This window comes from Dendropsophus ebraccatus, chromosome 11 (assembly GCF_027789765.1).
Source record: "Dendropsophus ebraccatus isolate aDenEbr1 chromosome 11, aDenEbr1.pat, whole genome shotgun sequence".
Classification (NCBI taxonomy): Eukaryota; Metazoa; Chordata; class Amphibia; order Anura; family Hylidae; genus Dendropsophus; species Dendropsophus ebraccatus.
This window is the reverse complement of record NC_091464.1, coordinates 100,639,701-100,655,005: the sequence shown is the minus strand read 5'-3', so window position 1 is coordinate 100,655,005 and position 15,305 is coordinate 100,639,701. Positions and strand designations below refer to the sequence as shown.

The 15,305-nt window shown below is 49.3% G+C and overlaps 1 protein-coding gene across 2 annotated transcripts in view; it reads left to right on the top strand.

Moving 5' to 3' along the window:
- PDXK (pyridoxal kinase) overlaps positions 1–12,159 on the top strand; it is a 40,579-nt gene extending 28,420 nt beyond the window's left edge. For both annotated transcript variants that reach the window (XM_069945188.1, XM_069945187.1), the window contains exons 6-10: positions 9,868–9,913; positions 10,000–10,111; positions 10,315–10,451; positions 10,627–10,693; positions 10,858–12,159. In XM_069945188.1, coding sequence (XP_069801289.1) covers positions 9,868–9,913; positions 10,000–10,111; positions 10,315–10,451; positions 10,627–10,693; positions 10,858–10,970 — 475 coding nt within the window. In that variant the 3' untranslated portion in view covers positions 10,971–12,159. The remainder of the gene's footprint in view (positions 1–9,867; positions 9,914–9,999; positions 10,112–10,314; positions 10,452–10,626; positions 10,694–10,857) is intronic.
- Positions 12,160–15,305: the final 3,146 nt, after the last annotated feature.

The window sequence follows — 15,305 nt, the reverse complement described above, 5'->3', positions numbered from 1 at the left end:
AGCAGGGTATTAAAGATGCCTGTAAGGGTCGGCAAAAGGTCTTGTGGATGTGTGGCTTCTGGAAGGCCTTTCAGTCTAAGGTTGTTACGGCGGTTCCTGTTTTCTAAGTCATCTAGATGTTCCGCCAGCTGATGTTGTGTGACACTGTGAGCTGAGGCCGTAGTCTGAAGATCTTGGATGGACGACAGGACTGAGGTCTTAAAGGATTCTAAGTCCTCCACTCTAGTTTGAAGGTTCTGAAGATCAGTTCGGACCGTAGTGAGGTCCCTACGCAAAGCTCGTTTCAGGTTAGAGGCTAGAGAATCCATATCTGACTTGGAGGGAAGCAGGGCCTTTAATTCAGGATGGCCTTGTAGCATGGAGAGGGCTTCTGCAGGTGGTGGCAGCTCGGAGGTCAGTATCCCCGCCATGGGAGTGGGCAGCAGTAATGTGTGCTGGTCATGGATGGCAAAGGGTGAGCGCCTCTCTCCTCTGCTTTCAATCCAGGGGTCTCTAGCACCATTGTTCCCGGGGGTGAGGGGAAGTCTGCAGGCTAAGGAGACTGAGGAACGTTTGGGGGGGGGGGCTTCTGTCCCAGACCTGTGAGGGAATGAGCTGGGAACTGGAAGCCACGCTGTCCTGAGTGTCTTCCTCCTGGCTGCTCTGGGTGGCAAAGATGGAGGGCAGGCCTGGAGTAGGTGACATAGCAATGTCACAGTCCCGTCCTGCGTCTGTGTCAGCTGGGGGCTGCAGGATGGATCCGACCTCTCCCTCATGTGTGGGCGGCGGGGCCAGTTGTCGTACCTGCTGTACCTGTGGGTGCCGTGCAGGATCAGGGGAATGGTTGCCATCAGCCGCTGGAGTCTCCTGTGGGGACGGCGAGGTAGGTGGGCTATGGGTTGCCGCTGCCACGTGTTTGGGCGCCATGTTGGGGACCTCCCGTTCTGGATCGGGTGTCTCAGCTGGGTCTCGTGGGTGGCCCGGTGGCAGGAGTTGCGGGTTGAGCGGTGAGATGCGGCCGCTCCTGAAGAGAGACCGCAGGCTGGGCGGCACTTGCCATGCGGTCCGGCACCATTACAGGGGCTTGCGAGGTGGAGGCCGTGGCCGGCGCTGGGTCCGGGCGCTGCTGGAAATAGGCGGAAATCGCTGGTGTGCCCGCCGGGTGGTCTGCTGCCAGCTGTGTGGCCCGTCTGGACCTAGTTTTCCCCATCGAAGCAGGTCTTTTACCCCTTTTATGAGCAGGTGGGTGCCGGAGCTCCTGTAGTTAGCCTCTGCTCGCCAGCGCGCCGAAACCACGCCGTGTGTGTGTGTGTTTTTTTTTTTTTAACACTTCATGTTTTAGTCCCACCATGGGGAATTTACTGTAAAATTGCCTGATTACAGGCATAGTGCATAGCAGGGCTCATCAGCACTGCAATACACTAGGCCTGCAATAGGCAAAGCTGACCAGACTCAGCCTTAGGCTGAGCCTGATCAGCCACCGTAGCGGTGACACCAGGAGGCATCTGGGAAGTTTCCTAATGTCATAGCAACCATTGGGCTGTGGGATCTCACCGCACAGCCCTGATGGAGGAGGGAGGATTCTCCCTTCCTGTAGCACTATAGGTGCTACGATTGCACGGATCTCGGCAGTTGCTGCCGGTGCCCGGCTATCACTGACAACTCCTGCGCCCCTGTCATCTCGAGGACGTGACGGCACGTCCATCTGCCAGAATGGGCTGCAGATTTGGACGTGCTGGCACATCCATATGCGGGAAGGGGTTAAATAATAAAAAAACATGTTTACAAACAGGGTGGATTTGATTAAAATCTAACTGATTTAAATCATGATTTTAATCACTAGTCAGTAAGGCTTGATTTAAATCAGTGATTTAAATCAAAGTTTTTTTACCTAAACTAGTTCTTGCTATTTTAACATGCAAGTAGATGAAGATTTTTAGAATCACTTTTTATATTATTTTTTTCTCCCCAGTTTAATGGGTTAATCATTTATATTTGGACACCACTGTTCTGTTGTACTTAGGAAGGAGAAAAATAATCCTGAACTTAATAACAATTTAAATAGATTTATTAAACTGAAACAATAACATTGCAGCATACGTTATTTGCTTAAACAAACATCCATGTTTGTTAACTAATTTGGCTAAACAAAATATATATATTTTAAGAACACATGAAAAACGTAAATACTACTGTCCCTGCTGTCCTCTGTAGCTCACTTGTCGTCATCTTCATCATCATCATCTTCTTCTTTGTTCCTATTCATAATCTGGAAAAGAAAAACAAGCTTTCCTGCTTTATTGGGTCCCAACCGATTTCTCAATTTAGAATGAATGAGTCGTCCAAAGGAAGAGAATATTCTTTCAACACCTCCAGAAGAAGCTACTGCTGTTAAAAGTGAAATCATGACTTGAACAGTCTCTAAATCCAAGCGCTTAAGTGACTTCCACCAGTTTACTGGTGTGACCTTCCTTAAAATATCTTCAGCTAACATATATTTCTTGAATGGTTCCCCCTTAGCTCTGGAGTTTATTATAGTTGGCATTAAAGATGGATGATTGCTGGATACCCATGTCATAGCTAACTCCTCTTCCTCAGCACTTAGGTTTTGACCCTGATATTGGATATTGACAATATTTGCCAAAAAATGAGCTGGAGTCAGTGCTTGTCCCATTCGTTAGTTTACTGCTTGTAATTGAACTCTGTCCATGTGTAGTTCTGTTTTTAAGTGTTCACTCAGTTCCTTCCAAATTTCGACAGCATCCGCAATAAAACAGCTATTTTTCAGTATTTTGTTTAAAGCTTGAGAGATGGGTTTCAGGAAGCTCAGCATATGTTCAACATTTCTCTTAAGCCCAATGTTGAGGATTTTGGCCGTGACAGTGCCATCTATTTTATCTCGATTTTCTTCACAAAGTGTCATCAGAAAAGGCCAGTTTTTGATCTACTGCGCCAAACAGTCCACCACAGAGTTCCATCTAACATCTTGTGGGAGCGTTAGCTTGGTTCCACCCATCCTTTTCAGAGCTGCTGCAGCAAAATGATTATTACGGAAGTATTAAGCAATTTCAACAACATTAGCCTTTATTTCTGGAACACTTAAGTCTTTGGCTAAGAGGTGCAGCCAATGAGCACTGCAAGCATATGTTATTAGCAGCTTTGTATTCCCTCCCTGCTCTTCTAAATCTCTTCTCATCTTGGATACGTTTGCAGCATTGTCAGTGACCAAACTGCGTACTAGACACTTGAATTTTTGTTCACATGTGGTTATAGCTTTTACTGCCACTTTTACGTATTCTGCTGTGTGCGCATTTCCTGACGTATCAGTTGTTTGTGCAAGGAAGACTTGACCTTCTTCTGTTATACAGGCACATACAATAGGATCCTTGTGGACATTACTCCTCCCATCAATACTTAGGTTAACAATTCTACCCTCCAGAGCTGGTGCACATCGCTCCATTTCACTGTCATACACTTGATCCAGCAGTTTCCCTGCAACATCAGCTCTGCTGGGCGGACTGTATCCTGGTCTCAGTGACTGAACCATATTAATGAAATGTGGGTTCTCAGACAGACAGAAAGAAGAGTTTGTTGCATAAATAAACTGGGGAATTTTTTCATCAATCAACTCTTTTTCTAATCTGCTAGTTCTTATCACAAACCTCTCTATGGTGGTTCCAGGAGGTAAAGGTTTTTTCTTCCTTTTGGGTGATGGTGATATGTGTCTGATGATGATGCTGCTGCTAATGAAGCACTATCCTGGATGGATAACTCTGAAACTGTAGAACAGGATGATGGTGATCTTGGAGGTGGATAGTTTCCAGAATCCATGAATTCCCCTAAACAAAAAAAGTCAATGCTGTTATTTTATTGTTTATACAATTTCTGCTTATTGTACACAACACATCACTGCCCCTGCCCCAAAAGGAATATTTGTTTTTCTTCATCATAACTGTACCAAATGACAGTAACCTGCAGTAATAATAAGAAATATAATTTTTCTCACACATGACAGTTCAATCTTTAGAAATAGGATTCAATAAAAATGTTTACCAACCTGTAGATCCTGCCTGTTCATAAGTGTTTCTTTGGTCATCTTCATCACCGCACTTCTCATGATGTTGCCTCATTCGCACCACCAGGCCTTGCATCTCTTTGTTGCATTGTTTGCATTTTGCACGCATGCCTGCCTTACCGATAGGCGAAGGAGCTTCATTACAATATTCCCAAACTGGGTCTCTTTTACGGCCTGCTGCCATTATAAGGAAAGAAAGTAATAAACCTCAGATCGTACACACAAACAGATCCAGACTTGTCGGTCTGTGGCTATGCTGCAGTATTGTGCTCAAAGTTTCACTTTCATTTTCTTGTCTGCTTGCCCTTCCTCCTCCTGAGACTTAGATTCACATTCTTCTTGTGTTGTGCAGATCTATTCCACTCCAAACAATCAGAAACATATTGTCTAACTTCTTGGACTTGGCACTGAAGGGGATGATTCTGTATTCATAGGTTTGTAGAACAATAGGATTAAGGTCTTTTTCTCAACTCTGTTCATGTTGTAACATTTTTGCTGTGAAGAAGAGGCTGGGACCTCTGCGGAGTCAAATTCAGTTTTGAGAACTGCGTAAGTAAAGCGAGCGTCTGTGATAATATAGGAGAGAAACTGCGCACTAATCCTACAGAAACCTCCTGGAAGAGCATGGCATTGGGAATGTTACACATATACAGCCTTTATTCTACTGAGTTAAACAACTCAGCTTTATCTCATGATGGAAGAACCTTTGGATGGTAAAATATATTCCTCAAAAAGCAGTTTATTGTAAAAAAAAATCAGATTTAAATAAAACATTGATTTTTATCCACCCCGTTAACAAAGCAGGTTTTTTTACCTTTTTTTTTTTTTTTTTGGGTGTGTGGCGGGTCAGCGTGGTAGGCATCCTTACGTTGGAAGGTTTCTATGGTTGTACTTTGTTCTTATTCCTGGATTTTGTGCTTTTTGCCATTATGGTGGTTTTGTATGTTAGAATTATGGTGTGTTTGTGTGTGTGTTGTACATGGGCAAAATGTTATCTACCGTATTTTACGGTGTATAAGACGACTTTTTAACCCCAAAAAATCATCTCAGGAGTTAGGGGGTCTTCTTATACGCCGGGTACGGTCGCAGCATATGGTCAGGGAGCTAAAAAATGTCCGCATCCCCACAGTATGTGGCGATCACAATAAAAAAAAAAAAAATCAATTCACCTGTGACCCGTTCCTGGCAGCCACGCGCCTCCCATAATTTTTCCGTCACAGGCAGCGTGATCCAGAGACACTGCCTGTGCCGGTGTTCCCTGAAGCTCTCCAGGCAGACCTTGTCTCTGGCAGACCTCCCCGTGTGTCCTCCTAGTAGATCTCGTCTCTGGCAGACCTCCCCGTGTGTCCTCCTAGTAGATCTTGTCTCTGGCAGACCTCCCCGTGTGTCCCCCTAGTAGGTCCAGTCTCTGGCAGACCTCCCCGTGTGTCCTCCTAGTAGATCTCGTCTCTGGCAGACCTCCCTGTGTGTCCCCCTAGTAGATCCAGTCTCTGGCAGACCTCCCCGTATGTCCCCCTAGTAGATCCAGTCTCTGGCAGACCTCTCCGTGTGTCCCCTTAGTAGATCTCGTAGGGATGTGTACTCGTAGAAGTAATGTAAGCGTTATTCTGCATATTGTCTGGCGTATAAAGACCAGCAAATCCCAAATATGAGTCATTCCAGGCTACAAGAAGCATTGTGTTTGTGCTCCTGATGTCGAGTGCTCGTCTGCCTCCCACCCTCCCATCCTGTGCTGCCTGATGCCGAGTGCTCGTCTGCCTCCCACCCTCCCATCCTGTGCTGCCTGATGTCGAGTGCTCGTCTGCCTCCCACCCTCCCATCCTGTGCTGCCTGATGCCGAGTGCTCGTCTGCCTCCCACCCTCCCATCCTGTGCTGCCTGATGCCGAGTGCTCGTCTGCCTCCCACCCTCCCATCCTGTGCTGCCTGATGCCGAGTGCTCGTCTGCCTCCCACCCTCCCATCTTCTGATGCCGAGTGCTCGTCTTCCTCCCACCCTCCCATCCTGTGCTGCCTGATGCCCAGTGCTCGTCTGCCTCCCATCCTGTGCTGCCTGATGCCGAGTGCTCGTCTGCCTCCCACCCTCCCATCCTGTGCTGCCTGATGCCGAGTGCTCGTCTGCCTCCCACCCTCCCATCCTGTGCTGCCTGATGCCGAGTGCTCGTCTGCCTCCCACCCTCCCATCCTGTGCTGCCTGATGCCGAGTGCTCGTCTGCCTCTATCCCTCCCATCCTCTGCTGCCTGATGCCGAGTGGTTGTCTGCCTCCCACCCTCTGCTGCCTGATGCCGAGTGCTCGTCTGCCTCCCACCCTCCCATCCTCTGCTGCCTGATGCTGAGTGCTCGTCTGCCTCCCACCCTCCCATCCTCTGATGCCGAGTGCTCGTCTGCCTCCCATCCTCTGATGCCGAGTGCTCGTCTGCCTCCCACCCTCTGATGCCGAGTGCTCGTCTGCCTCCCACCCTCCCATCCTGTGCTGCCTGATGCCGAGTGCTAGTCTGCCTCCCATCCTCTGATGCCGAGTGCTCGTCTGCCTCCCACCCTCCCATCCTGTGCTGCCTGATGCCCAGTGCTCGTCTGCCTCCCATCCTGTGCTGCCTGATGCCGAGTGCTCATCTGCCTCCCACCCTCCCATCCTCTGCTGCCTGATGCCGAGTGCTCGTCTGCCTCCCACCCTCTGCTGCCTGATGCCCAGTGCTCGTCTGCCTCCCATCCTGTGCTGCCTGATGCCCAGTGCTCGTCTGCCTCCCACCCTCCCATCCTCTGCTGCCTGATGCCGAGTGCTCGTCTGCCTCCCACCCTCTGCTGCCTGATGCCGAGTGCTCGTCTGCCTCCCACCCTCCCATCCTGTGCTGCCTGATGCCGAGCAGGGATCACAAGGAGGAAGCAGACATTAGGAGACACATGGACGCTGGCAGACAATCGAGCGCAGTAGAGTAACCCCACCAGACTCGCTAGAGGACTGTCCCGTAGTAACCCTGCCAGACTCGCTACAGTGCTGTCCAAGAGTAACCCTGCTGGACTGGCTACAGAGTTGTCCCAGACTCCCTACAGCATTCTTTGACAGTAACCCCCCATGCTGATCTCTCTAGCTTTCCTCAGGGTTCGCGTGCTGATCTCTCTAGCTTTCCTCAGGGCTTGGGCTTGCGTGCTGATCTCTCTAGCTTTCCTCAGGGCTTGCGTGCTGATCTCTCTAGCTTTCTTCAGGGTTCGCGTGCTGGTCTCTCTAGCTTTCCTAAGGGTTCACGTGCTGATCTCTCTAGCTTTCCTCAGGGTTCGTGTGCTGATCTCTCTAGCTTTCCTCACGGCTTGGGCTTGCGAGCTGATCTCTCTAGCTTTCCTTAAGGTTCACGTGCTGATCTCTCTAGCTTTCCTCAGGGTTCACGTCCTGATCTCTCTAGCTTTCCTCAGGGTTCGCGTGCTGATCTCTCTAGCTTCCCTCAGGGTTCGCGTGCTGATCTCTCTAGCTTTCCTCAGGGTTCGCGTGCTGATCTCTCTAGCTTTCCTCAGGGTTCGCGTGCTGATCTCTCTAGCTTTCCTCAGGGTTCGCGTGCTGATCTCTCTAGCTTTCCTCAGGGTTCGCGTGCTGATCTCTCTAGCTTTCCTCAGGGTTCGCGTGCTGATCTCTCTAGCTTTCCTCAGGGCTCGCGTGCTGATCTCTCTAGCTTTCCTCAGGGCTCGTGTGATGATGTCTCTAGCTTTCCTCAGGGCTCGTGTGATGATGTCTCTAGCTTTCCTCAGGGCTCGCGTGCTGATCTTTCTAGCTTTCCTCAGGGCTCGCGTGCTGATCTTTCTAGCTTTCCTCAGGGCTCGCTTGCTGATCTCTCTAGCTTTCCTCAGGGCTCGCGTGCTGATCTCTCTAGCTTTTCTCAGGGCTTGCGTGCTGATCTCTCTAGCTTTCTTCAGGGTTCGCATGCTGGTCTCTCTAGCTTTCCTTAGAGCTTGTGTGCTGATCTCTCTAGCTTTCCTCAGGGCTCGCGTGATGATGTCTCTAGCTTTCCTCAGGGCTCGCGTGATGATGTCTCTAGCTTTCCTCAGGGCTCGCGTGATGATGTCTCTAGCTTTCCTCAGGGCTCGCGTGATGATGTCTCTAGCTTTCCTCAGGGCTCGCGTGATGATGTCTCTAGCTTTCCTCAGGGCTCGCGTGATGATGTCTCTAGCTTTCCTCAGGGCTCGCGTGATGATGTCTCTAGCTTTCCTCAGGGCTCGCGTGATGATGTCTCTAGCTTTCCTCAGGGCTCGCGTGATGATGTCTCTAGCTTTCCTCAGGGCTCGCGTGATGATGTCTCTCTAGCTTTCCTCAGGGCTCGCGTGATGATTACAGATGAGCGAACCGGGTTCGGGGTCGAGTCCATGCGAACCCAAACGATCGGCATTTGATTAGCGTTGGCTGCTGAAGTTGGATAAAGCCTAAAGTTGTCTGGAAAACATGGATACAGACAATGACTATATCCATGATTTCCACATAGCCTTAGGGCTTTATCCAACTATGTGGAAATCATGGATATAGTCATTGTCTGTATCCATGTTTTCCAGACAACTTTAGGCTTTATCCAAGTTCAGCAGCCCCAGCTAATCAAATGCCAAACGTTTGGGTTCGAATGGACTCGAACCCGAACCCGGTTCGCTCATCTGTAGTGATGATCTCTATATCTCTCTATATTTCTTTTGGGTTCGTGTGATGTCTCTAGCTTTCCTCACGGCTTGGGCTTGCGAGCTGATCTCTCTAGCTTTCCTCAGGGTTCGCGTGCTGATCTCTCTAGCTTTCCTCAGGGTTCGCGTGCTGATCTCTCTAGCTTTCCTCAGGGTTCGCGTGCTGATCTCTCTAGCTTTCCTCAGGGTTCACGTCCTGATCTCTCTAGCTTTCCTCAGGGTTCACGTCCTGATCTCTCTAGCTTTCCTCAGGGTTCGCGTGCTGATCTCTCTAGCTTTCCTCAGAGCTTGCGTGCTGATCTCTCTAGCTTTCCTCAGAGCTTGCGTGCTGATCTCTCTAGCTTTCCTCAGGGCTCAAGTGCTGATCTCTCTAGCTTTCCTCAGGGCTCTCGTGATGATGTCTCTAGCTTTCCTCAGGGCTCGCGTGATGATGTCTCTAGCTTTCCTCAGGGCTCGCGTGATGATGTCTCTAGCTTTCCTCAGGGCTCGCGTGCTGATCTCTAGCTTTCCTCAGAGCTTGTGTGCTGATCTCTCTAGCTTTCCTCAGAGCTTGCGTGCTGATCTCTCTAGCTTTCCTCAGGGCTCGCGTGCTGATCTCTCTAGCTTTTCTCAGGGCTTGCGTGCTGATCTCTCTAGCTTTCTTCAGGGTTCGCATGCTGGTCTCTCTAGCTTTCCTTAGAGCTTGTGTGCTGATCTCTCTAGCTTTCCTCAGGGCTCAAGTGCTGATCTCTCTAGCTTTCCTCAGGGCTCGCGTGATGATGTCTCTAGCTTTCCTCAGGGCTCGCGTGATGATGTCTCTAGCTTTCCTCAGGGCTCGCGTGATGATCTCTCTAGCTTTCCTCAGGGCTCGCGTGCTGATTTCTCTAGCTTTCCTCAGGGCTTGTGCACTGATCTCTAGCTTTCCTCAGGGCCTCTGTGCCGATGATTTCTTCTCCATTGTACAGATCTATTGTGCACGATCTGTAGGACTTCCCAGTGGTCACAGGTAAGTTTTCAGGCTGTAAGTAGCGAACGTATCTCCCTGCCTTTTTCAGGACCAGGTATATTATCTTAGGGGCGTTCTTGCTGATGGGGCGTTCACCAGTTATGGCAGATACATTGAGGTTTTATGATGGAGTAAAGCCCAGTGTGTGTCCAGCAGATAACATTGTCCTCTGCTCTTCAGGTTATTGACCGGACGTAAGATCCACACGCAGCAGGAGGCAGTCCAGGTGAGCAGATTGCTCCTCCAGGCTCCTTTTTTTCTTTGTCAGCCTGCACTCCATCATGACTGATTCCTGTGTTTCTGATCCATCAGGTCATGGACATGTTACATTCTCTCGGACCAAGCACTGTGGTCATCACCAGCTCAGATCTTCCTGCATCACGAGGCTCGGATTATCTCATCACATTAGCGAGCCAAAGACGAGGTACAGGATGTGGTGATCGGTGGTCAGCTGTGGGGAGGCCACCCACTCCTGGCCTATCAGTGGCCATGCATCAACCACAACTGAACCCATACTAATATAAAGGGGGTCACTGACGTCTAAGCGGATGGTTATGGGCTGTAAAGTCTGAATGTCCTGTGTGTTGTCTCTTATGAACACTCCTGCTTGTTCTGTCACTTCTGCAGTGGGTGAGGACGGGCAGATACAGACGCTGAGGATTTGCTTTGAGCTGCCGAAAGTTGATGCAGTATTTGTGGGCACTGGAGATCTCTTTGCTGCTATGCTCTTGGCCTGGACTCACCATCACCCCAACAACTTTAAGGTGGGTTCTGCACATAGACTATGCACATCGTATAGAGATTATCCCGGTAACTTCTTATGGCTGCCCGGTGGATGTGTTTTGAGTAGTCATTCCTGTGCTTTTTTTATTACATTTGCATTAATTTTCTGATTTCCCCTCCCAAGTGACCCTTTTTTTTTTACTTCTGTAATTGCAGCTGGCGTGTGAGAAGACTGTGTCCGCTATGCAGCTTGTCCTGCAGAGAACCATCACCAGTGCACGCAGTAAGTCCCAGGCAGTAGTATGGCGGAGGGGTCGTTCGTGGATATCTAATGTCAGGTGCAGGTGGGACCTAAGCAGAGTATATGGTGGCAGGGGTCATTCGTGAATAACTAATGTTGGGCGGGTGGGGGAACGGAACAGTTTTGATTGTTTTCTCTCCCCGCAGTACTGGCCGGTCCTGGGGTGAAGCCATCGTATGCTCAGCTGGAACTTCGGATGGTCCAGAGCAGAAAAGACATTGAGAACCCGGAGCTGATCATTCGGGGCACTGTGTTATAAAGCTTGGTTACCAAGAAATTTCGGGACCAATGTAGAGACTCCAGACCTAACCCATATTAAGACCCTGGGCCCCAGCAAAGAGATAGCAGGCCCGGATCCAAAGGAGCTCGACCTCCATCAGGAAGGGGTGACCTCCAGGCCCTCAGTGGTCCCTTTAGGTTCACAAGGCCATCATTCCTGCGTGCCAAACACTCACCAGCAACCTGCAAGAAGCCAGAGTCCACGGTAACAATCCTGCCTCTCCAGCAGGAGTTGTCTGATGATATTTGCCTGCCTCGCACTGATCTGGGGGGGTGGATTGCAGATGAGCGGGGTCTGATCTGTATGTTCTCATGAAGGATGGTTTAATCTCAGAACGTGTTGGTTTTATATGCACATAGATAATAAAGTTGTCTCTAGATGATGACTACTGAGTGCAGACATGTCTGTGGCTGAACCCCTGTGGGGGGCACTATAGATGAAACTGTAGTCATTGGTGACCACCTTGGTCTGTGTTTATTGGTTCCATTTGGGTTGTGTCTTTCTTGTGGATGATGGTGCTGCTCCGAGCTCCCTGCTGGTTCTAACTCTGGATGAGAGAAGCAGCCACTACCCCCTCCATGTATTGGACCGGAGGCGATCATGTCAGTACTCGTCTTCTTCTCCAGCATTAACTCCAGCAATGTTCATCTCTTCTCCCCCTTTCTTCCATCACTTTATGCTGTCCTGATTTCTAATGTGCACTTCCCCCTCTGATGACCCCATGTCAGTGCAGTAGCGCGTGCACCTCCCATCTGATGACCCCATGTCAGTGCAGTACCGCGTGCACCTCCCCCTCTGATGACCCCATGTCAGTGCAGTACCGTGTGCACCTCCCCCTCTGATAGTGTTGCCCCACGCTGGATATTATATAAACCTCTCTCTGGACAGGACTCTTGCAGACAGCACAGTAAGCACAAGGTTCCTCGCATCCATCATGAATACTTTTTGCCTTCTCCAGCTTACCACCTCTTCTCCATGAAATCACTGTTTCTGGATTGTTCTGAATGTGCCTTTAACCCTTACAGCTGCCCCTCTGTTCTTGCTGATCCCTCTTGAAACAAAATCTGAAAAATTGTCTATCTTGTACGTGATCTGAGCCCTAATGGGGCGTTGTCTGTACTTTATCCAACATGGCCGATGCCGTTCAATAAACTGCCACAAAGTATGATCCCTGCCTGGGTCTTATTACGCATTGTCGGTCTATAAAGGTTCCTATACATATTACGTGATCAAAACAGATTATTTCAACACAAACGGATCATCTGCTGGGTGAAAATTATTCTGGCAGAGTTGTGGCCGACCATCGTCGTCTGGGAAGTGGTCGGCTGAGCTTTCAGCTGATAGGGGTTGTATCAGGTGACCACCATGTGGAAAGGAGAACAAATGGGCCATGTTCAGTAACTTCCATCCCTGTACCATGTATCTCCCCTATGCATCTGGCAGCAGTGCAGACACTTTCCCACAACACCCCCCCCCTTACTTGCATGTGCAGTAAAAAACAACTCAGTCCTACTGGGACAGATCAGGTGACTGTGACTGAGCAGAAGTGAGCTGAAGGACTGACCTGGGGAGGATGGAGGAGGCTCCAAGTATGTCCAGACATTCATTCAATCAGGAGTGGTTTAATAGAAAATTTGCTGTGGTCGGGAAACCGTTCTCAAGAATGGCTTCCGTGTTTTACAAGAGATTGCTCAACCTCCAGCCTGTCACAGCTGTGTGCCGAGACATGGGGCTGTCTCTAGTAGTGGTCTTAAAGGAAAAGTCCCACCAGATTCAAAAAGAACTGGAAGCCGGGGGGAGGGGGGTGTGGATAAATAATAAGCAACCTAAAGTCACCTGTCCTTGTGCCCCGTAGAGCCGCTCTTGGGTCCCTTTGACTGACACTGGTGACCTGCAGCTCTTCCAGCTTCAACGTCACATACCTGTCTCCTCAGCCAATCAGTAACTGGGGGCGGAACACCGGCAATCACTCAGCAAGGCCGTGAAGTTGTAGCTGGAAGAGCGGTGTACATGACGTACCAAGTTTTCAGCCAACGACTTCCGGGGGCCATCAGTGGGACTTGTGAGCGGTGTAGTGGAGGCACGGGGACCGGCAAGTTTAGGTTATTATTTTAATGCACAGCTCTCCCCCGCCTTTCTCCCTGTTTTAAATTTGGTGGTAGTTCTCCTTTAAATAAATTGGGAAAATTGTGAACATGTCAGCCAGAATCGCGTAGCGGCTATCACCACCACACCAATTACCTGGTTTCTGTGGAAACTGGAGTGAATATTTTGGCCAGTCTGACCCTCCATAGTATGGAGACATCAACTACTGCCCAAACATTGTATAGAACAGGATCTCACCACCATTAGGCTCTGTTCACACAGAGTAAAACTGTCAGAATCCCGCCAGCCTCTGTGTCATTCTGGTAGTCTATGGGAGGTCTGCGCGCCTTCTCTTTCTGTGCTGAAGAATGGACATGTCTCTTCCAGTTTTACTCCATGTGAACGGAGCCTTACACTGACCCTCATCACTATGAGATGAACCTCATCCACCTTATTAGTTATATCATCTTGGGGCTCAGAACACACTCCCAGTACTGAATGACCAGCTGTCTCTGCACTCTGTAATGCTGCTGAGGTCAAGTTGCTGATGAACTCACTGTGATGATCCCTCCCACATAACAAAGTTGCAGATAGGGACTTCTTTACATCAGCTGTCTCACAAATGGGGGAAAATGGAGAGAAAAGCTCACTCTCATATTTGTGTCTTTAGCAGCAGCTGAGAACTGGGGGAAGGAGACTGAATAGATAAGTATGGAAGCAATGGTTAGTCTCACCATGGGCAGCAACATATGAAAAGTTCTGTTATACCCCTTTAAGGATACATGCTCCTCTTGAGTATTCCAAATACCTTATACAGCCTAAGGCTAGGTTTACACAACATACAAACGGGCCATTTTTGCAAAACCACCATAAGGAGCCACAAAGGTCAGTGACTTGGTGGTCGCTGACATGAAGCCCAAAACTCTTACACGTGATGCCCTGCAGCCTCTTCTTTCTGGAAGGTCATCTCTATGGGGTTTAGGATTTCAATCCATGCTCTTTATAATATATACTAAATGTATGTGTATAGTACAGTGCTGGCCAAAAGTATTGGCACCCCTGCAATTCTGTCAGATAATAGACAATTTCTCCCAGAAAATGATGGCAATCACAGATACTTTGGTAATAATCTCCTCATTTAATTTGTCTTCGATGGAAAACCACAAAAAGAATTGTCAAAAAGCTAAATTGGATATAATTCCACACCAATCATAAAGAGGGGGTGGACAAAAGTATTGGCACCCTTAGAAAAACTGTGCTGCTTCTGTAATGTGTGTAATTCCCAGCAGCTGTTACTTACCTGCAGCACATACCAGGTGGTGGCAATAACTAATCACACTCGCTGCCAGTGTCCTTCACCTCTGTCCTGCGTCCTTGTGTGACCGCATGGAGAAAAGAAAGAAGACCAAAGACCTGGCTGAGGAAGTGTGAGGAAGCAGGAGCAATCTCACCGCCACGCGTCCATCTCCAAAGAGCTGAATGTTCCTGTGTCTACTGTGCGCAGTGTCATCAAGAAGTGTAAAGCCCATGGCCCTGTGGCTAACCTCCCGAGCAGGGCCGGCGTTAGGGGGGGGCAGACAGGGCAAATGCCTAGGGCCCCCATCCCCCAGGGGCCCCCTGCCCCAGTTACAGTATGTGTCAGGGGCAGGAGTGCACAGACAGCGTCCTGCAGGCTCTGGCAGTGATCCCTGGCTACAGCTGATGGCTGATATCGGGTCACATAGAGGCTGCAGGACGCTCTGCTCCGGAGTGTGCTTCCTCCCCTCCCCCTCCCTCCAGCTTCACTACACCATGTGACCTCCCCTGTGTCACATGGTGTAATATTACAGCAGTCGGGACATGGAGGAGAGGGCTGCAGTCTGCAGTGTGAGGATCCCAGCCTGCTGCTGCTGCATGGACATTAGAGGATGCACCACTACTCCCAGCATGCTGCTAGTGGTAGTAAGTATACTGTATATGTAGTGTGTAGTGAGGGATGAATGTAGTGTGTTACATGTCTGTGTACTGTATGGTTTGGATTTGTATGTGTTTTCATGGATGTGTTAGTGTGTGTGTATATATATATATATATATATATTGTATAGTGTGTGTGTGTATTAGCACTGCTGACTCCACTGTCCAGCAGAGGTGTAGAAGTGAATAGACTGTATATAGGAGCTGCAGCCATTGTCCGGCCTCATCCGTCCTATGTAATTGCTGCAGGTGACCGGTGATTGGCTGCAGCTCCTA